Source organism: Hirundo rustica, chromosome 2 (assembly GCF_015227805.2).
Source record: "Hirundo rustica isolate bHirRus1 chromosome 2, bHirRus1.pri.v3, whole genome shotgun sequence".
NCBI classification, from domain to species: Eukaryota; Metazoa; Chordata; class Aves; order Passeriformes; family Hirundinidae; genus Hirundo; species Hirundo rustica.
Window position 1 is genome coordinate 118,751,483 of NC_053451.1, and position 22,307 is coordinate 118,773,789.

Sequence of the window (22,307 nt, forward strand, 5' to 3'; positions counted from 1 at the left end):
AGCCTTCTCTCTGAAAAGACTGAAGGGAGCAAAGCGGTGTGTGAGAGGAATCGATTTCCATATTCCTGGGAAGCGGAGGTGGAAAGCTTTGCTGACCTGCTTTGTACCCACACAGTGACACCGGCTGGTGTTGGAGCCTGGGAATGCTCCCGGGCAGATTTAATCCCCCGCTCTAGACCCACACTGCCTTGATTCACCTGGGTGACGTGGGTTTGCAAGAGGAAGAGGTGACTGGACAAATATTTGTGATGGGCTGAAGGTCTTCTCTGTACTGAGCCGTGTTTTCAGTGGACTTTTGGTTCAGGGAGGCCGAGAGTCCTTAATGGAAGCACTTAGGAATACAAACACCTCTGGCTTGGGTACCTGCTGTTTGCAGCGGAAGTAAATCAGGCTGCAAGCAGGGAAGCTTTGTCTTTGGACCGAATCCAACTGGTTTTCCTCTATCCCAACCCTGGCCTGGAGTTCTTCTGATGTGTGATAGAGTTTACACAGGGAATGGGAGCTGGGGGTAAGATGGGGGAGGCACATAAACCCAGCAGTCCTGTGGTGCTCCTTCTCCTCAAAGCCCTTCTCATGGCGAAGCTTAAAATCTTCAAAGATCCCCTCAGGCTGCTCAGTCATGGGACAGTGTTTCCAGCCCCGGACGGTTCTCAGGCTGCCCCAGCACTTCAGGTACTGGGAAAAAACGAGCTCGGAGGCTGGAACAGTGCCAGGGCCGAGCATCAGCGCAGAACTCTACATTTAGGGTGTCCCTCCGGGGTATCTCTGCTTTGGGCCAGAATTTCTTTCTCCAAGGATCACTCTGAGCAGTCCACCATATCTTTTCCCCCCTTAAAGAAGGAGTGAAAAAGGAATGAAGTGAAAGGCAGGAGAAGAAAGGGCTCCCTCTGCTCTAGAGCCAGGCTGGGGGAGCTGGGGTTGTTCAGGCTGGAGAGGGGTTCCAAGTGAGGAGTTTGATGGGTGGATACAGCCCTCAGAGGTGCAGCTGGATGTCAGTCACATCCCAGACCCTGCCCAACATTGAGAATGGGGAAGGATTTATTCCTGTATTGGGGATTTTACAAGGAGCTTTGGTCACTGGTCTGAGCAGGGTGAGAAATTGTGTCATTTCACCTCCCTGGAGGCACCTGGAGTCCCACCACAGACGCAGCTCTGTGCGTGCTCGCAGGTGGAGCCACTGACTGTGACAAGGCTGAGGGTGACTTTTACGACTGTTTCTATGACTTTTACCAGGTTTTCATGGCAGTGGATAAAGCAGAGCTGGAGAAAGGCCTGGCCTGTTCAGCAGTGGCAATGGCAGAACAGAGCTGTTTTCCTTACAGACACGCTTTGTGGGACTGACAGAACAAACGGGGCCCTTTGTACAAAACACAGCGAGGGAGCCCCTTAGGGTGCCCTGTAACTCACAGGTGTCGTTTATCCCTTCTGTTTCTGGCACAGAGCTGGGCCAGCTTGGCCCTGAGCACGGGGACGCCATGTACGAGCTCAACGAGAGCAGCTTCGACCCCATCACCTTCGTCCTGACAGGCATCCCGGGCATGGAGGAGTCCCACATCTGGATCTCCGTCCCCTTCTGCCTGATGTACCTCACCGCGGTGCTCAGCAACCTGGTGCTTCTCTTCGTCATCGCCACAGACCGCAGCCTCCACGAGCCCATGTACCTGTTCCTCGCCATGCTGGCTCTCTCCGACCTCATGCTGTCCACCACCACCGTGCCCAAAATGCTGGCCATCTTCTGGTTCGGTGCCAGGGAGATTTCCTTCGACGCCTGCGTCACGCAGATGTTCTTCACCCACTTCAGCTTCATCGTGGAGTCCTCCGTGCTGCTGGCCATGGCCTTCGACCGCTACGTGGCCGTGTGCGACCCGCTGCGCTACGCGGCCGTCCTGACGCCCTCGGTGATCGGCAAAATCGCCGCCAGCGCCGTGGCCCGCGGCTTCTGCATCATGTTCCCGCCCATCTTCCTGCTGAAGCGGCTGCCCTACTGCGGGCACAACGTGATGCCCCACACCTACTGCGAGCACATGGGCATCGCGCGCCTGGCCTGCGCCGACATCCGCGCCAACGTCTGGTACGGGCTCACCACGGCGCTGCTCTCCTCGGGCCTGGACGTCGTGCTCATCGCCGTCTCCTACGCGCTGATCCTCAGGGCGGTGTTTCGCCTCCCGTCCCCGGAGGCTCGCCTCAAAACCCTCAGCACCTGCGGCTCCCACCTCTGCGTGATCCTCATGTTCTACGTGCCCGCCTTCTTCTCCTTTCTCACGCACCGCTTCGGCCACCAGATCCCGAGCCACGTCCACATCCTCCTGGCCAACCTCTACGTCGTGGTGCCCCCCATGCTCAACCCCATTGTCTACGGGGTGAGGACCAGGCAGATCCGGGAGCGCGTGTGCCGCCTGCTCTGCCCCGCGGGGGAGTGTCCCTGCCCCGGCTGGGGGGGCAGGTGCTGAGCAGCGGGAGGGGGACGCGGGACGGGGTCTGGAAAGCAGCACCAAAGGCCGCAGCGCTTCTTGTCCTGCGGGAGACCGCTTTGCCCAAGGGGTTCCAGGGGAGCCGAAGGTGGTGTGATTTCTGGAATCGTGGGCTCGGGTCGTCAGCATCCTCACTGCTGCTGGTTCCTCCTGGAGCTGCTTCCCCTGAATGTCCTTCATTGGCAGAGCCTGGGGAGGTTCAGCTGAGGGGCATCAAGGCACTTACACCCTCTGACTCACTGTCCCCTGCTGCAGCTCGATGTTTGCTGGTCTACAGCTCCATTTCTGCCTGTTCCTTCACCTGTCTAACAGTGTCCAGAGCGTGAACACCTTGTTGGTTGCCAGCCTGAAGCATGGCACGCCGACCCTGGCTGCATGGGCAGCACGCTGCCCACCATGGCACTCAGGGGCTGCCTCCTCCTGTCCTCACTGCTGAGGGACCCTGGCACTTGCTGCTGCTGAAGGTGTTTCTCTGCTGAAGTGCCCTGAGAGCTTGGGAAAGGTTTTATTGTGCCGTGTTTGAGGGAAAGGTTTCCCTTAAACCGTGACTCCCAAAGGCAATTCAAGCCTTTAGCGGGGTGTGTAAAGGGACAGCGGTCTCCTGCACCCAGCACAGGGATGCTCTCTGTTCTGGCCGGCACAACCCTGCCTCAGCAGGCAGCGAGCAGAGGGTTTTGGTGGTGGTGATCAGGGAGCCTGTTCTGGAGGCTCCACAGCCCAGCTCCCAGGGCAATGCCAGCAGGGGAAGGGTCTGACCCCGTGTCACCTGCGAGGCTCCACCAAGGGCCCGGTGTGCTCCTGGGGTTACTCCTGAGGTTACTCCTGAGCCATTTCTGCAGAATGTCCCTTGCCCTGACGCCGAGGGCAGCCAGCAGTTGCCAGCCCCACAGCCTGGCTGGGCTGCAAAGCTCTCCCAGAGCTGCCCGTGGTGGGGAACCCCCTGCTGCACACCCGCACCTCAGAGGGGGCGGTGACCCTCTCACTGCAGGGCGCCGTGACCCCGGAGCCGCCGGGAGCGGCTCTGGCAGGATCTGGACTCCACGAAATGTTGTGCAGCCATTCTGGTTGGGGCTGATCCAACCCGATGTTCCTGAGGGAGGGCAGGAGCCGTGGACACACCAGATGTGTTCAGACCTGAGTGACGCAGGAGCTGAGATCAACACGGCAAACTCTGCCCCAGCCAAACCAGTAATGCTGCCACCACTCCAGGAGAAAAGGGGAAGAGACAGATTCGTGGTTTCAGATCAAAACCCCCCCAAAAGTTTTTCACTTTTGCAACACATTTCTTCTTTTCTTTGTTTTATTTTCCTCTGATTTGATCAAAGGTGGCACCGTGTGATGGGCACAGGGGAAATGAAAGTCTGTTCACTAAAGGCTGTTTGTCTACCAGCGGAGATAACGGAGCCGGGTACAAAAGCTGCTCGTGTCGCTGGGTTTTTTTTAATGTCCTCAGAATGTTCGTGTTTGCATTGGCTTTCTTAGCAAAAAGAAAAAAAAAAAAAAGGAGTGTTTGCACAGAGCAGCCATGTGATTTTTGATAGGAGATGGAGCCGTGAGAAGGAAAATGCATCAGGAGACATGCTGCTGTGGGCAGCTCCAAGAGCAATTGAGCGGCCACCTGGATTTGTCAATATACGGGGCTTGGAGCAGCCTGGGACTGTGGAACATGGAATGAGATGAGCTTTAAGGTCCCTTCCAGCCCAAACTGGGGTGTGATTCCGTGACGCCATGGGTCTGTCGGTTCCTTGGGGTTTCCCAGGACGGCGTTACGCGACGGAGGAGGCGGTTTTGGGCTGGCTGCTCTGCTCCTGGGGAGATGTGGTGGCCAGGTCAGGAGCAAACTGCCCAGGGAAATGTCCCCAAGTCAATGAATCACCAGCTGGGCCATTCCTGGCCGGGGGCCCGTGCCTAATGGGGCATTAGCCAGCCAAGCAGGGAGATTTATATTTCAAGGTGGTTAAAATGTCAGCTTAATAACTCACACGGGGTGTGAAACCACAGCTCCTTCGCTTCATTTTTTTTTTTTCAAACCTGGAGATACCCATTGGTTTTTTTAGCTCAGTTCATGGTTTTTGCAAATGTGTTTGGATTACGCGGATCTTTGCCCCGTAGGAAGAAAGGGAAGGAGGAAGGTTCCCTGCCTGTGGCACAGAGTTAGAATGAGATGAACTTTAAGGTCCCTCCCCACCCCAACCATTCCACCATTCCATTATTCTATAATTTCAGCTGGCGTTTCTCCCACGTGGCACGTGCAAGAAGTAAACGGAACCCCGAAAATCTTTGGGGAATAAGCGGAAGTCACCGAGGAACGCTCCTGTGCCCTCAGTGAGCGTTTCTGCACGCGGAGGAGGAGCTGAGCCTGCCCCTGGAGCGGAGACGGAGCCTCGGGTTGGCGCCGAGCGCGGCTCTCGGCGTGTCTGAGAGGTGCCCGCTGCCCGGGGTGAGGTTGCTGTGCTCCCAGCAGGGACAGAGCTCCCGCTGTGCCGGGTTCAGGTGCCCCACTGGCACTCAGCTCCATTGCTGCTCTCACACAGCGGGGCTCTGTGAGCTGTCCTTCGCCCGCTGCGCGCTGGGCACCGCGCTCCAGAGCAGCAAACTCCCTGAGCTCGGCTCTGCCTCTCCTCTCACCCCTGACCGAGGAGAGGAGAGGAGAGGAGAGGAGAGGAGAGGAGAGGAGAGGAGAGGAGAGGAGAGGGAGAGGAGAGGAGAGGAGAGGAGAGGAGAGGAGAGGAGAGGAGAGGAGAGGAGAGGAGAGGAGAGGAGAGGAGAGGAGAGGAGAGGAGAGGAGAGGAGAGGAGAGGAGAGGAGAGGAGAGGAGAGGGTCCCCCTCAGTGTCAGTGAGCAGCTGGGGACATGGAGCTCACCTGGGGTGGATGAGGAGCCCACGGGGAGCTCAGGGGTGCCCCATCCCTGGGAGTGTTCCAGGTCAGGTTGGATGGAGCTTGGAGCAACCTGCTCCAGTGGAAGGTGTCCCTGCCCATGGCAGGGGGCGAGCCAGGATGGTTCTGTGATTCTGTGAAATGTTAATCTATTAAAAATCCTGCTTCACAGGCAGGCAGATAATAAATACACCACCTCCTTGCCTGAAATGAGATGGTAACTCAGCCTTCAGGGGAAGTTTTGGGTGGCTGGTTTGATCTCATGGATTAGAGATTCCTGCTGGTCCCAAAGGTCCCCAGCAGCTCCCTGAAGGGTCGTGGCAGTCAGGAACTGCTGACTGCAGTTCCCCTGCCCTCACTGCACAGCCTGCTGAGGGTCTCTGCAAGTTTCTAGGAGGTCCAACTCTAGTGGTCCCATAAAATCAGAAATGAGGACAAAACCACCTAAGAGGTTCTTATCAGGAATGCTTGCTGATCTCTAACTCAGAGCTCCCAGTTTCCTCTCCACTGTGGTTCCCCCAAAGTTAAAACAGTTTTCGGTCCTGAAGCACTTGCAGTCTGGGCAGGAGCAGGGGCAGAGGGACACAGCCCTGCCAGCCCTGCACAGCCCCGGGAACCTCTTTGTGACCCGGGCTCAGGAGGTGAATTGTGCAGGATGATGAGTGACGGGGTGCTGAGGGCTCACTGAGGTTCCTCCAGGGGCAGCCTGTGTCACCGAGACACACAAAGCAGCCACACGCAGACAAGCGGTTTTGCAGAGCAGAGGTTCCTCCGATCCGGCTCAAAAGCTGAGACCAGGTGGAGAGAGAGCTTCTTTGTTTTATTTCTTACTTTTTATACATTTGTGGGTCTAGCAGAAGATTGGCTTCTGGGGTTTTTCACCCCTCAGCCAAATAGCTAAACCAACTGTCAGTTACAATTGTTTTCAGGTTAGAAATATGCAAGCAAAGGACAGAGAATGAAAAACAAAGGATTTGTTTATGTTACATCTGTGGGAAAAAGGTAGAAACTGCTCTTAATATTGTACAGTAACTAAAAAGATCTGACTCCATTTATGAAAATCAAAAGGCTATAAAAAACTCAGAAAAACCAGGGTAACAAGCCTGCAGGTCAGAGCAGTTGATTGGTGCCCTTGTAGGGAATACCCAGGGAAATGAGCTGCTGGTGTGCCCCTGGCACGGGCTCAGGGCTGAGCACAACCCCTGGGCCAGATACAAGCACAGGCTGGCTCTGTCCCTTGCCTGGCACAGGAGGGGGGCACAGAACAAGGCTGGGACGTGGCACTGTTGTTTCAGCCTTTCCAGGCTTTTGTCTCTGCATATCCACAGTGAATCTACTGGAGCGTGTCCAGGGCAGGGAAGGGAGCTGGGAAGGGGCTGGAGCCCCAGGAGGGGCTGAGGGAGCTGGGAAGGGGCTGAGCCTGGAGAAAAGGAGGCTCAGGGGGAACCTCGTGGCTCTGCACAAGCCCCTGACAGGAGGGGACAGCCGGGGGGGTCGGGCTGTGCTCCCAGGGAACAGGGACAGGAGCAGAGGGAACGGCCTCAGCCTGGGCCAGGGGAGCTCAGGGTGGGTTTTGGGATAACTCTTTCCCAGAAGGGTGGTTGAGCCCTGGCACAGCTGCCCAGGGAGCTTTGCAGTGCCTATCCCTGCAGGGATTTCACAGCTGTGTGGATGTGACACCTGGGGACGTGGGTCAGTGGTGGCCTTGGCGCTGCTGGTGAGTGGTTGGACTTGGTGGGCTGAGAAGCTTTCCCAGCTTCAGCGGCTGATTGTGTGCCGTGCTCTAGCTCCCAGCAGCTGCAGGCAGAAGATGCTCTTGTCCCAAAGGCTCCAGCAGCAGAAATGCCAGTTCCTCACCAGGATGGAGGAACCAGGACATCGGGGCACCCCGATGAGCAAACTGCCAGGATTTACTCTTCCCAGTTGAGACGTGTCTCAGGAGTTACGGTGTCTGGTAATGCTGGCCATGAACCAGCTGCCCCGAGCCAGCCCTGGGTGTCACCCAGCTGCTCTCTGGGCCTTTTCCTTCCACCTTAACCGGGCACAGGCTGCCCAAAGTGGCCACGGACTCCCCTGGATCCCTGCCAGTGCCCACGGCTGGGCTGGACGCTGGGGCTCTGAGCAAGCTGGGACAGTGGAAGGTGTCCCTGCCATGGCAGGGGTGAAAGAGACGTTAAGATTCCCCCCGTAAAGGTTTTGGCTTCTTTTCTTCTCTGCCAAGGTCAGGATGAATAATACTGGGGAAATGCCAAGCTGGGGTTTGGACTTGGGATGTTCATTATATCTCATCTTTTTACAGTATTTACAGGCTCACCAGCCGTGAGCTCCAACTAGCAAGCTAGGGAAACAAGGCAAAATGGAGAGCTTCTAGCTCTTTCCAAGGTTATTTAAGTGATAATTACCCCATAACGAGGTGACACCTCTATTATTTATACTTTTGACACAATAATGACCACCCAAGGCCTGCAAGGGGAACGTTTTTCACCCAGTTACAGAAAACCACCCAAACCCACGAAGAAGAAGGACAAGAAGGACTCAGACAACACTCCAAATCCTCCATCTTGACTCACACGCATTACTATGCACTAAGACCTTAAATCTAATTTTCTAGCAGTCCAAACCTTGTGCAGTTCTGTGATTCTGTGAGTCCACAGCTCCTGCCAGTGCGGAGCGTTGTGATGTGCTGCGCGGGGACACGTCAGCCCCTGGCCAGGCAGGGTCCCACGGCCATCCTCCACCCCCGAGGGGACACCTGGCTGCACAGCTCTGAACCCTGGATCTCCACCCTGCCCTGCAGCCAGCGGGGTCCTGGCAGGGAGGGAGGGCAGCCCCCGAGCCCCCGAGCCCGGAGTGACCTCTCCTCTCTTTCGCTGTTTGCCTGGTGCACACGGCAAACAAACCTTCCTCGGGTATCTCTGGGAAAAAAAAAAAAAAAAAAAAAACGAAGAAAGAAAGTTTATGACTTAAGTCAGGAGAACCATAGGTTTATGTGCTTGGATTTAACAGGGAAATGGCATTGCCAGAGAAATCTGAAACAGCTGCATTTGCCTTTAGATTCAAATAAAATTATGGCAAAGCGAATATGAGACTTGATCAATAAAGTGTAAAAGGGCAGGAATGTAATTAACGTCAATCAGTGCTCGTTTGGGCATTTGGCTTCCGTGGAGACATGGGATTTCATTTTCTGATGCATCCACATGGGGTGATAAAGTTACCCCAAGCCCGAAAAAGTTACCCCAGGGGCTGATGCAACCTGAGTGCCTTTTAAATTCACAGGATTGGGATGCGGAGCTCATTACGTCACCCAAACAAATTATTAAATAACAAGTAAAGCAGCTGGTGGACTTTGGCCAACTGCAAAACCTGGCTCCAGTATAGGTCTCGTTTTCTGGATGTTCCTGGAGAGCCCTGCGGGGACTGGCCAGATGCTGGGTCAGATGCTGTGTGACTGCTATCAGCTGTGTGAACACAAGCATAAAATCGTTGCTAATGAGGTTTCTGGCTGATGCAGACGCCGATTTGATGGAGGTGAGTGCGGCCACCCTCCCAGGGAAGCTCAGGGCTCTGAGGGTGGGGACACCTGGGGCTGCTTGGCCCCAGCGTGAGGGAGGGGTCACGGTGGCAGCACGGGGCCGGTGTCCCTCGGTGTCCCTCGGGTGGTTCCCAAATGCTTCACCCGGCCCCCAGGGTGTCAGCTCTGCGTGTGGGTGGGGGACCAGCAGGGCTGGAGTGGTGCTGGCTGCCAGGAGAGCCCCTGCTCCTGTCCCCAGCACTGCCCAGCCCCGGGGGACACCTCTCCCACTGTCCCGAGAGCTGCTGCCCAGTCCATTCTGAACAAAAATGAAAGCCAAGCACCCTGCAGGTGCCTCTTTGGGGTTGTGAAGGGCAGAGGTGGGTGATCACAGAAATCCTTTGGTGAGAAAAATGGGACTTTGGCCGCAGAACTGCTGGAAATCAAGACAGGCTCCTCGAGCATCTGCTGAGGCCATGGGGTGACTTCAGGTGAGCTGTGGGTGCTGCCTTGAGCTGAGCCTTGCCCCGGGCTGGGGTAGGAAGTGGGGAGATTTCCTGCGAGAACCAATGAACATTTATGGTGTTAAACACCCCTCCGCCCCCGGCTCCTCCCTTTGTCCTGCGAGTCAAGAACTGCAAAGCCCTGTCCCGAGGGGCAAAGCCCTGTTCCGAGGGGCAAAGCCCTGTTCTGAGGGGCAAAGCCCTGTTCTGAGGGGCAAAGCCCTGTCCCGAGGGGCAAAGCCCTGTCCCGAGGGGCAAAGCCCTGTTCCGAGGGGCAAAGCCCTGTTCTGAGGGGCAAAGCCCCATTCCGAGGGGCAAAGCCCTCGTTCTGAGGGGCAAAGCCCTGTTCTGAGGGGCAAAGCCCTGTCCCGAGGGGCAAAGCCCCATTCCGAGGGGCAAAGCCCTGTTCCGAGGGGCAAAGCCCTGTTCTGAGGGGCAAAGCCCCGTTCCGAGGGGCAAAGCCCTGTTCTGAGGGGCAAAGCCCCGTTCCGAGGGGCAAAGCCCCATTCCGAGGGGCAAAGCCCTGTTCTGAGGGGCAAAGCCCCGTTCCGAGGGGCAAAGCCCTCGTTCTGGACATGTCTGGACAGTGAGCAGCAGCTGCAGAGTTCTCTCTGCGTCAGAGCAGAGGGGTGTGAAAGGCCTGCCTGCGACCCCAGCCCTCCCTGGACAGAGTCCATCCCCAACGGGAACAAAGGGAGAATTGGCTGCTTCTCCAGCAACGCTGACATCTTGGAATGGCGCGGGGATGGGGGGAGGCAGAGCGAGCAGGGAGGAGAGGAAAACAGGCTGTCCCTGCTGAGGTGAGGAGGGGATGGCCTGGCACCTCCTCCACTGCAGCCAGGTGTCCCTTGGAGGGGTGGGGCTGGCACAGGGATAGCGCTGGGCTGGAACAAAGCTGGCACTGGGCTGGCACAGGGATGGCACTGGGATGGCACTGGGCTGAACTGGGCTGGAACTGGGTTGAATAGGCTGGAACTGGGCTGGAACTGGGCTGGCACTGGGCTGGAACTGGGCTGGCACTGGGATGGCACAGGCTCTGTGGTGTACAAACCCAGAGCAGGAACCGGAGCAGCTTTCCCAGGGAGCTCGTGTGCTCCATCCTTGGAGACAGCTGAGGCTCAGACCCTGGCTGACACTGGCACTGGCACTGACATGACACTGGCACTGACGCTCACAATGACACTGGCACTGACACTCAAAATGACACTGGCACTGGCACTGACACTGGCAGTGACACTCACAATGACACGGACACAGGCACTGACCCTGACAGACACTGACACTGACACAGGCACTGATGCTCACAATGACACTGGCACTGACACAATGACACTCAAAATGTCACTGGCACTGACACTGACACAATGACACTGGCACTGGCACTGACACAATGACACTGGCACTGGCACTGACATGACACTGGCACTGATGCTCAAAATGACACTGGCACTGACACTCAAAATGACACTGGCACTGGCACTGGCACTGACACAATGACACTGACACAATGACACTGGCACTGGCACTGACACAATGACACTGACACTGGCACTGACACTGGCAGTGACACTCACAATGACACTGACACAGGCACTGACCCTGACAGACACTGGCACTGACACTGACACTGGCACTGACACTGACACAGACACTGGCACTGGCACTGGCACTGTGACTGTGCAGACAGTGCCACCCCAGCCATCCCTGGGGCCTGGGCTGCCCCACAGCTCTGTGCCTGTGGGTCACTGCTGTGGGTCAGGCTGTGCCACGTCTGTCCAAGGCCTGTGACACTGGAGTTTTGTCATTTTTTAGTCACAGGAAGTGCAAGGAACAGGCTGCAATGGCAGCTGGCAGTGGCACTGCCCCAGTTCCTGTCACCTGTGTCCTGATGGGTGTCCTTGCCATGGGGGGGTCTCAGCTCTGGCCCCCAGCCCCTTCCAGAGGTCAGCAGTTTGTGGCTCTCAGACAGGAGCTGTTTCTGTAGGGCCTCTCAAGGGCTGGGGGTATCCAAAGGATGCTCTGGCTTAGAACCCTGGAATGGTTGGGCTTGGAGGGACCTCAGAGCCCACCCAGTGCCCCCCCTGCCATGGCAGGGACACCTGCCACTGTCCCAGGCTGCTCCAGCCCCAGTGTCCAACCTGGCCTTGGGCACTGCCAGGGATCCAGGGGCAGCCACAGCTGCTCTGGGCACCCTGTGCCAGGGCCTCAGCACCCTGCCAGGGAACAATTCCTGACTCCCAATCTCCCATCCAGCCCTGCCCTCTGGCACTGGGAGCCATTCCCTGTGTCCTGTCCCTCCAGCCCTTGTCCCCAGTCCCTCTGCAGCTCTGGTTTGGGGTCAGTGTTTGAAAAGAAGCAAAGGAGGTGGTGAGGAAGAAGACAGAACAGACACTATTCCAGCACTGGAGAAAACACCCGTTCTCCACAGGGCACAAAACATTGACTTTTAAAGAGCTGCTGAGGCATCTTCATCGTGGAAGTCTCAGGAGTAAACATCTGATGCTGAGGGTTGTTTAATGCCCTTGAGAAGGATGAATTGGAATGAAGGGAAAACAAAGCCAGACTTATTCTGATTAGAAATAAAAGCCTTATTTTGAATAATGAGAATAATTAACTGTGGTGAGAGGCTCATGAGAACAGCAGCAGATTTCTCAGCAATTGCTATGCCCATTTCTCCATGCCTGTGTGGAGAGGGGAAGTTTTTGGGTACAAAGTTGTTTTCTCAGCAAGACCTTTAAGGGGCTGAGAAGCTGTCCTGTCCTCACACCCACTTTGTCCCCCAGCTCTACCTCTGTGCGTGTTTGCAGTGTGATAATCCACGGTATTTCTGAGCCCAGGAGGAGCTCTTCTGAGCAAGGGTAGATCACAGGATCACAGAACTTCCTGAGCTGGAAAGGACCCACCAGGATCACCAAAGCCCAGGGAACATCCAGGTCCGACTCATCGGTGTCTGTACAATCCTCCTGGGCTGCTTGAGCCCTGCTCTGCTGACCTTCCAGCAGCCACCAGTGCCAGATTTGATCTGTTTTTCCCTTAAATCTTCTCCTTTTCACACAGGACTCTGTGACCTGCAGGAGAACACCACCTAGCACTGAAGTTTTATGGATAAACGCTCCTTTGTAGCAGCTCAAAATTCCCAGAATGGGTTTAGGGAGGTGTGGACAGCAGCGATCACTTTTTGACGGGCAAATCTGCATTGAGCCAAAAGATCGGAGTCTGAAGGGACTCCATCATTTTCAAAGACCACCCAGAACAGAATTCATGACTCTTTTCCATACACCTTCCTGTGAGCATCACCAGCTGTGGTTCTTCCATGAATGAATAGAAAATCAGTCCCAGGAGCGCTGACATAAAGCCCATTTCAGAGAGAGGAGAATTCCATGTGGGTTTTGGGAAACACTGCTTAAACAGAAGCATTTTAGCTTTAGTTAACATTTAATTGACATTTGTTGACAGGTGGCTGCACTGGGTGCCAGGAGGAAGCGCCCAGTGCCAACAGGAGAAGTCAGGAAACAACTTCTTTGCTTGCTCAGTGAGAAATTCCTCCCTGAATCATGGAATGGTTTGGGTTGGGAGGGTCCCTAAATCCCACCCAGTGCCACCCCTGCCATGGCAGGGACACCTCCCACTGTCCCAGGCTGCTCCCAGCCCCAAATCCAACCTGGCCTTGGGCACTGCCAGGGATCCAGGGGCAGCCACAGCTGCTCTGGGCACCCTGTGCCAGGGCTTCAGCACCCTGCCAGGGAACAATTCCTGATTCCCAATCTCCCATCTAAATCTTCCCTGATTTAGTTTCGAGCTGTTTCTCCTTCTGCCATCCCATCACCTCTGGGTGATCTGGAGCCAGAGCTGCAGGCAGGTGCTGGCAGGGTGGTGGGGACACTGCCACTGCTGTCCCCAGGGTCACTTGTGGGGACAGGGGTGGCGTGGCACGGGTGTCCTGTCCCCGGTGTGTGGCGGGGGGCTGTGCCCAAGCAGAGAGCGCAGAGCTGCAGACGCTGCCGGGCTCCTGCTGCTCAGGGCCAGACACCGCCCACGTCCCTCGGGAGCTGTCCGGGCACAGAGGCGGCTCGCTGTGAACTGATCAGGAGATTTCTGAGGGGAAGAAAACTTCTGTAATTTAGAAAATTGAGGTCGGCATCAAATATCCTGAAAGTTGTGAGTGGAGCCTAAACAAATGGAGCGGTGTGGCTCCGCACCCGGGTCTTTCTGGTCCCCCTGTGAATGCTGCTTTGTGGATTTTGCAGGTGAAATTGAGCAGTGACCCGGGAACCGTGAAGAGCTCTTTCCACACCGCACACAAACAAGAAATGAACCATGAGTTGCTGAGACTCATTTGCCTCCTTTCGGTTTTCTTTTGAAACAAACACCCTTTGCCTCAGCTGGGTAAATATTTGTTCTGCTGAGGCGCTGGAGGGTGTCTGCTCTGGGAACTGGGAACTGAGCGCGGATGCTGCCCAAATATGCGGGGGAGCCTGTGAGAGGAGAGGTGTGGGCAGCAGAACCCCGGGAGGAACCCAAGGCTGCCTGGGGTGGGAACGTGCAGGGCGTTTCACTGCCCTGAGCAAACCCGGCAGGATGGGGGGGGTTTGCTGAACCAGGGCAAATGGGTCTGGAGCAGAAAGGGAGGTCCCAGGGGGTTTTCAGGGGACTTGGCCGTGGCAGATTGAGGTGGCAATGGTCCTGGAGTCCCCCGAGCCCACATTTCCCGTGCCGTGGTTCTCCTCTGCCCCACAGGTGAGGTGGCCTCCCATGGTTTGGATTGATCTGGATTAGCAGTCCCAGCAGAGAGTGATTTTTTACAGGAGTGGAAAGTGATAGGGCAAAGGGAATGGTTTTACACCCAGAGAGGTCAGATGTTGTCAGGAAACCCTTCCCTGGCAGGGTGCTGAGGCCCTGGCACAGGGTGCCCAGAGCAGCTGTGGCTGCCCCTGGATCCCTGGCAGTGCCCACGGCCGGGTTGGACACTGGGGCTGGGAGCAGCCTGGGACAGTGGGAGGTGGCAGGAGGTTGGGAGGAGCTTTGAGGCCCCTTCCAGCCCCTCCGTGGTTTCGTGACTGTGATTCCACGGTTCCTGTAAGAGCTGCCATCCCAACCCAGACTCAGCAGGGTGACCCTCCCGCCTCGGGGTTTAGGGGTGTTGGATGCTGAGCACCACCACTGCCCCTGTGGAATTATTACCTTTATTACAGTCAAAATCCTCCCGTGTTGCTGCGCTGGGGGTGCCAGCCCCACTGCTGGTGGCTGGAGCTTCTGTGGTGCTGGGATGAGCCAGCCTGCAGAGGGATGGGTTCCAGCGCAGGGCACGGCGAGATTCCTGCGGGCTGCAGGGAGGGGTGGCCACCCCCACCCAGGGGCTCCAGGCACGAACAGATCCGTATCACTGCAGGGTGCGGGTTTGGGAGGCACCCTAAAGGTCACCTGTTGGAGTCCAGGGCACTCCTTTGGCTGCCCTGGGGGGTCAGGGACCTGGGCAGGGGGGTCTGGGACCCCAGCCCAGAGCTCAGAGAGACACTGGCTTTGATTTCAGTCCATGGGAAAAACTTCCTGCACTTCAAGAGGGTTTACAGGCCACAAGAGTGTGAAAAATAGTAGTTTAGTATATCACAGGGTGAAAAAACAATGGGTTTGGGATTTTTGGCATTGAAGTGAATGGGGCAAGATGGAGAATTCGGGGCGTTGTCTCCTTCTTCTTCCTTCTTGTTCCCTCACTCCATTTCTGCAGTGACGTTGGCACAAAGTAGTTAGTGAGGATTGGGTCAGAGTAAAGATGACCTTTTTAGTAATAGTGATAGACATTGGTAAGAAATAGTAAATAAGAAATACGTAGCAATTAGTATAAAAGATAAGGACAGCCCAGCTCGGGGGGAGACGTGAGGAGTCCAAGCTGCAGCAAACATGTTGTTGGACTGAGAAAATTGTAAGATAAGAAACAATCAACGAAGTATGCAACCTTAAAAAATCTAAACCTGAAGACTCCGTCTCTTCCTTCGGTTTGGCTCAGAGCTTTGCAGAGGGCCAGGACTCTAAAACCACCTGAATGCCGGGGAATTTAAACTCCTGCAAAAGGAGCCCCTGACAGTCACCCTGTTTCAGTGCCCGGCCATGGGCAGTGATGCCACCTCCCTGCTCAGGGAGGGACCCTGCGCCCCGAGCTCTTCCTCCCACCCCTGGAGCAGCCAAGCCCACAGACCTCCTCTGGCATTCCCTCGGGAAAACTCTTCCAAATCTCTTTTACCCAACTAATCACCCAGAGCGATCTGCGGAACAATAATTATTCAAATCAGGGCTCGCTATAAATAGCGAGCGCTGTTGGCAGATCCACCCCCTGCAGGCCCGGCTGCTCGGCCTCTCCGTGCCAGAGCGGATTGCAGGGCTCCTCACGCCTGCCCGTGTTCCCAAAATCTGCCTGTGCCCTGCCATAGCCCTGTCAGTGCTGGGGGGACACGGAGGGATGGGGCGCCTTGGGGGGAGCACCCAGGGCATATGGAGAGCACCCAGGGCAGGTGGAGAGCACCCAGGGCAGATGGAACAGCACCCAGAACAGGTGGAACAGCACCAGAACAGGTGGAGCAATACCCAGGGCAGGTGGAACAGCACCCAGGGCATATGGAGAGCACCCAGGGCAGGTGGAGAGCACCCAGGGCAGGTGAAACAGCATCCAGGACAGGTGGAGAGCACCCAGGACAGATGGAGCTGCACCCAGGGCAGGTGGAACAGCACCCAGGACAGACAGAGAGCACCCAGGACAGATGGAGCTGCATCCAGGGCAGGTGGAACAGCACCCAGGACAGATGGAGCTGCATCCAGGGCAGGTGGAACAGCACCCAGGACAGATGGAGCTGCACCCAGGGCAGGTGGAGAGCACCCAGGGCAGGTGGGACAGCACCCAGGGCAGGTGGAGAGCACCCAGGACAGATGGAGCTGCACCCAGGGCAGGTGGAGAGCACCCAGGGCAGGTGGGACAGCACCCAGGGCAGGTGGAGAGCACCCAGGGCAGGTGGGACAGCACCCAGGGCAGGTGGAGAGCACCCAGGACAGCCGGAGCTGCCCAGCGGGACAAGGAGCGTCTCCTCCCGCTGGGATCCCGTGGAGGGTCCCCTGATCCACCGCCCCCGCGCCCCCTCCTCCCCCGGCCGGCGCTGGGGAGCTGTTCGTGCCGGGGGTTTGGGGCCGCAGCGATCTCTGAGCTGCCGAGCTCGGCGGTAGCGATGGTCAGGGAGAAGCCGCCGCTGCGGAGCGCAGCCGGGACAAGGGGCTGCAGCGAGCCCCGGCACCGGGCGGTGCTCGGGGGGCGATGCCGGCCCGGACCGCCCCCTGCACCGCCCGCTGGCCCCGCCGAGAGCGGCGGACGCGGCCTCCAGCAGGAGAAACCCGTCCGCGATGTCACTTCTGGTGGGGACCCCCGGAATCACCCGGGATCTCCGTCCTCCGATCCTCCGTCCCCCGCTCTGCTGCCCTGACCTCCCCGCTGTGGAACGGTGACCTGGGGGAGGCTGAGTCATTAAAATCCGATATAATCACGGACAAAGACCCTGTAACTAATTAAAGTTATTCAGTGGTATGTTTATTCACTGGCGGGCAGCACGGGAGTCATCTCCGAAAGGCGTGGCCGCCCCGAACAAGGCTCTTTGCTCTCTATTTATTTTCCAAGATCTTACATACAATACGTATGCATAACTCCAGCACCTCCCATCCCCGCTCTGTACTAAAATGAGGCTATCGGTCCTTCACGCGTGTGCAATCCTTCTCTTGAATTGGGTCGGGGGTCTCGAATTGGGTCAGTGATCTCAAAGGATGAAGTCAGGAGAGTCTTCATCAGGTCTCTGTGACCCTCTGGCACTGTCCAAGGTCCCCTGCTTCGTGATTGATTGAACCAAGTCCAGGTGCTGGCCATTGTTCTTAGTGGTTTCAATCTGTTCTTATGACGGTTCACTTACTCCACTTTTTCTATAAACAAGCTCATAATATAACAGTTAGCTCTAGCTTGGGCATCTAATAATCATTAACCTACCATTTACTAATCTAACTTACATCTTGATCTATATAAATTTACTTCTAACCCTTAGCTGAAATCTTAACTCTTTAAAATCATGTCTCAAGGCTGCACCCCCCTGCCCCCAAACCCCCCAGATGACCCCCAGAGCTCTGCAGAGCCTCCCGCAGTCCGGGGCAGGCTGGGCTTTAGGGAATCGCTTGGAGTTTAAAGGAAAATGAAAAGATTTCCGGGAGGAAGAATCCGAGGAGCCGCTGGGCAAAGCTGTGCGAGCCGCACCCTTAAAGGTGCGTTGTCTGTATACTCAGGTATTCAGGAGATTTGTGGTGAGCACGGATCATGCAGGAAAGGATCTGGTAGATGCTGGAGGAAGGGCTCTGGCAGATTCTGGAAGAAGGGGTCTGAAGCTGAGGGACGCCGTTGGTGCAGAGCTCCTGGGTGCACTGAGATTCCCACGGGATCCCTGTTTATTTGCAGTTTAATATTCACATTCAGCCAGGGAGGCCGAGCTGTTGGCATGGCAGCACAGCTGCCAGCTTCCAGCACTGGTAAGATTTCTTTCTGTTAACACCTCACACCTGGTTTTGTTTCATGCAATATTTATACTGAACAGCTTTTAAAAAATGGCAAAAATGGTTGTTAGTATTAGAGAATAGTAGTTATGGTTAGATAATAGTTCTTCTTCTTCTTCTTCTTCTAGAATCAGGTCTTATTTTGATTAATTTTATTTTTAAAGATGATCCACTGTCATATTGTGTTTCCCTGGACACTTTCTTGGCTCAGGATATTTTAGACATGAAACTGAGTGTGAACAGGAAATCCAATCTGTTGTTGAAGGTACAGTTGCTTTTTCATACACACAGTCAATGTTTTGGTGAGAACAACATCACAGTTTTTCAGCACTTGCACCACTTCCTCCTGCGTTGTGGATAATTCCTTTTGGTTTGAGTTTTGAGATTTAAGACTGGAGTGTTAATGCAGAAGCTGCTGAAAACAGTCACATCCCACCTTAATTTGTGTGACTCCGGGTCTGATTCAGCCTCTGGGGCTCTTGGGGCCTCTCCAGGGCAGCAGCACCTCCCTTCCTTTGGCTGGAGGGAGAATTCCATCTCACCCAGGTTTTTCCTCTGACACTAAGGTCTTTCCAACTGCCTGGTGAGATTTCAGTTCTGCTAGATTTGCTCTGAAAAATGCTGCGAAGCAAATTGAACTGGGTCTCAGAGCTGAAAGTGGAGGGAGAGAGAAGTTTGGAGATGAGGAACATGGGCAGCCAGCTCCAGACCCGGAGTTAATTTTGTTCTGTGTCCTAGTGTGAGCCCAGGGGCCCGAGAACTCCCCATTCTTAGTGCTGAGAACATCTTGTTCATCTCTGCAAAATCTTGACCATTCCTTTCTCATTGCCCGACTTCTTCCTTGCACTCTGGACTCACAGAGCACAAAAATATCACAGTATTCATGCAACAGGAGCTGATTCTGCCTCCAGTCACTCTGCTTGAAGTGGAAGAAAGCCGTGTAAACGCTGTGTTGAAATCAAGTGAGGAGGAGATGTGGGTGTTGGCTTTTACACATAGCAGGGCACAGGGCACACCACGGGGTTTGTAATCTGTGCTCTTTGCAGACCAGAGCAGGTGACACGAGGCATTTGGTGCTGCTGGAAGAGCTCAAGCATCGCCCGCCTGGGCTGTGCCAGCATCAGGGCAACATCTGCCACAGCCTCGTGGTGCCTCCCACCATGGGCATCTGATCCTCAGCGCTGCCTCCTGTGCCTTCATCCTCCTGGCACTGCTGCCTGGGGCAGGCTGAGCTGGAGCAGAGACTGGACAGAGACAGAGAATAAAGTAGAGATTTATTAAAAGGCCTTTAGGATACACCTTGGGCAGGACAAGAGCCTGGCCAGGGCTGCACCCAAGGTGGAACCAAAATGGTCACAAAATGGACACAAAATGGTCACAAAATGGACACAAAATGGACACAGAATGGACACAGAATGGACACAGAATGGACCCAAAATCGTCACAAAATGGACACAAAATGGACACAGAATGGACACAAAATGATCACAAAATGGACACAAAATGGACACACATTGGAGCCCCAGTCACGGGGTCTCACACTTTTGTAAGTTTGGGTCCATTTGCACCTTGGGGTTTCATTGTCCAATTCCAGCTCCAGGTTCTGCAGTCCCATCCTTCTTGTTTTCTCCCCTCAGCCACCGCTGTTTGTGCTTTTGGGCTGAACACTTGTCCCAGTTGTCCTTGGTGTGCAGCAGGAACAGGATTTGTTTTGTGTGGCTGCTGTGTGCAGAGAGCTGAGTGAGCCTGAGTGTGAGCTCAGAGCTGCACCTGGGCAGCACAGAACATGGAACACAGCAAAGACAGAACCTCAGGCCTCAGCACCATCCAGGCTCCGTCCAGCTCTGCTTTCCCCACCTGTGGCTGCCGTGTCTGTGCGTTGTTCTGTTCCGTGTCCCCTCTGCTGTCACTGCCCCAGTGCAGCACCTTGGGCAGAACATCCCCCCATGCCCACACCCTGTGCCCAGCTGTGCCTGCTGCTCCCACCCTGCTGAGCCGCGCCGTGCACGGGGTGAGGAGGCAGCAGGTAAAGGACCAGGTGTGAGGGTGTTCACCTGCCCCAGAGCCGCTTGCTTGGGACAGCGAGGGTGAAATGATGGGTGTTAAATGGGGCTCCAAGCTCCCCGCCCCAAATTCTCTTACAGCTCTTTCAGGCAAGACCCCAAATCTGCTGCCCCATAAAATACAGAACACCCTCACATCACTGTCCCCAGGTTTGTGCAAAATGCGAGATAAAGGCAAAAATCAGCATCTCGGATTGGCAATGGAAGGGGGGTGGTCAAAGAAATGAGAACCCACCCCAGGTGCGTCACCTTTGGGGAGCCCCAGGGTCCTGGTAGCTGGGGTGGTCCTGCTCGAGCAGGTTCATCCAGAGCAGGTGACACAGGACCAGCTCCAGAGAAGGGCACTCCACAACCTCCCTGGGCGGCAGCTCCAGCGCTCCATCACCCACACAGCAGAAGAATTTTTCCTCAGATCCTGCTGGAACTTCCCATGTAAATCCCCTGCAAGGAGGAGGTAGGTGGAGTTCTACTGTGGTGTGACAATAAATCCGGACTCAGGTGGAAAGACATATACTGACTGTGTTCTTCTGAATGACACGTGTAATGAAATTCATCTTGGTGATTTATTCTCCATTAAAATTCATACTATTGCAAAATCTCCAAAAGGAAATACAGAAATAAATACAGAAATAAACCCAAGTGTTGCACTTCAGCATTCATGGAGTGTCTTTATTCCTTAACTGTATATTTGACCTTACTTTGAGTAAACATGTCAGTGAAAAATCATTCTCAAAAGAACCACGGAACGGCATTGAAATAAACTGTTGCTATCAAATCCTGAAAATGCTCCAGAGCACCTGCCTTCCCGGAGCTAAAAAATCTCTTGGGCATCAGTTTGGAACAGCAACTGGAGGCATCAGAGCCACGTCCCCCAGAGCAGCGCTGCAGCCTGGGCCAGCCTGGTGCAGTGAGCCATGCGAGTGAGCACGTTACTCTCTAAAAATAGCCAGGAAAATCGAATGCTGTGCTGAGATGGAGCACAAGAGCTTTCTTTCAGTAGCTTGGCTTGATTTCTTGTTGCTTGGAGGTAACACGTGGCACTGTTATTTGGCGAGGAAATGATCAGTGGAAGGACGACCCACCGTTCAAGCCCGGCTGTGAGACATCAGCAGGCTGACCCTGGCCTCCAGGGCCCCCAGCAGGGCTGGTTCCAGTGGCAGCCACATGTGTCACTCATTGTTTTCTCTGCAGCAACGTGTATTTGATTCGTTATGGCTTTTCCGCTCGTTTAACGGCAGCAACCCAATGTTCCCGTCCAAATTCACCCACAGTCACCCAACAGACGCCCAGGGGCTCTGCAGAGCCCACACACCCGCCAGCGTGTGGAGGCAGCGCACAGAGGTGGTGTTTGTTCCCCTTCTGAGTGGTATTTATTCTCATTCTGAGCAGCAAAAATGAATTCAGTGATTTGCCTAAGGTGTACCAAGCCTCATTTTAGCTAAATGAATTAAGGATTTTTTAAGGTAAAAGTCTCATTTCCTAGACCCTCAGTTGCAATCCGAGGCCTCAGCAGGTTCATTGCCTCTGCCTCAGTGCAGGGATCACCGTCCACAATGTGCCTCACTTTCACCCCCAAAATAAAATAAAATAAACGGGTTTGAGGCGGGGGAATTGCTGGTGCAGTCCTGTCCACAGTGGGGAACACTGTGACCAAAGTGGTGCCTTGAGAATGAGAAAGCTCCTGGAGTGCAAAGCAAAAAGCAGAGAGAGATTCCTTGTCTTGCTACAGATCCCAGATTTTAAACATCTCAGTTCCAAAACCTGTCAAATTTCAATTGGCTCTTGACCTTGAAAAATTTCTGTGCAAAGGCTCCAGCACAGTCAGGAAAGCTGCCAGGGAGAAGGAGTTTGGTACTGCAACACTTAAAACTGTTTTTAAAGCACATTTCACCGTTTCCCTGTGAAACAGACCCGGTGCGTTTCTTCTCGCCAGCAGTCACTGGTTCTGTAGAGTTCTGAGGTCAGAAACAAACACAGGTTTTGGTTTCCAGTGCCTGAGTTGCATTAGGACAGAGAGGATCTCCAGAGTGCCCTCCAACCCCAGCCACTCTCTGATCCTGTACACGCTGCATTTGGGTTGGGTTTGTGCTGTCTGCCCATGAAGCTCCATGGATCTCTGCGGGTGAGTGTCAAACCCGGGCTGACGTTCTGCTGCAGGTTTGTCCTGGGGACGGGTGCCCTGGCACGAACGTTGATCCTTTAGAGGGGAAGGAAGCAGCGATTTTCTGGGGTGCGTGGGGAGCTGAGCCATCAACGCCCTGCTGACCAATAAATCCTTTAAATCCCGCTGCTGCTGTCGCTGCCAGCCCAGC

The 22,307-nt window shown here is 55.1% G+C and overlaps 1 protein-coding gene across 1 annotated transcript; it reads left to right on the top strand.

The window, feature by feature from the left end:
• Positions 1 to 1,475: 1,475 nt before the first annotated feature.
• LOC120748864 (olfactory receptor 52B2-like) lies at positions 1,476 to 3,870 on the top strand. The gene is made up of 2 exons (XM_040055748.1): positions 1,476 to 2,389; positions 3,846 to 3,870. Exons 1-2 carry the CDS (start codon positions 1,476 to 1,478, stop codon positions 3,868 to 3,870), a joined length of 939 nt encoding a protein of 312 aa, XP_039911682.1.
• Positions 3,871 to 22,307: the final 18,437 nt, after the last annotated feature.

Excerpts from the sequence above, each read along its gene's own strand:
- LOC120748864 (XM_040055748.1), top strand. The coding sequence starts at position 1,476 with ATGTACGAGCTCAACGAGAGCAGCTTCGACCCCATCACCTTCGTCCTG. Across the intron at positions 2,390-3,845 it reads AGGCAGATCCGGGAGCGCGT|GCTGTTTGTCTACCAGCGGA; the intron begins GTGCCGCCTGCT and ends TGTTCACTAAAG.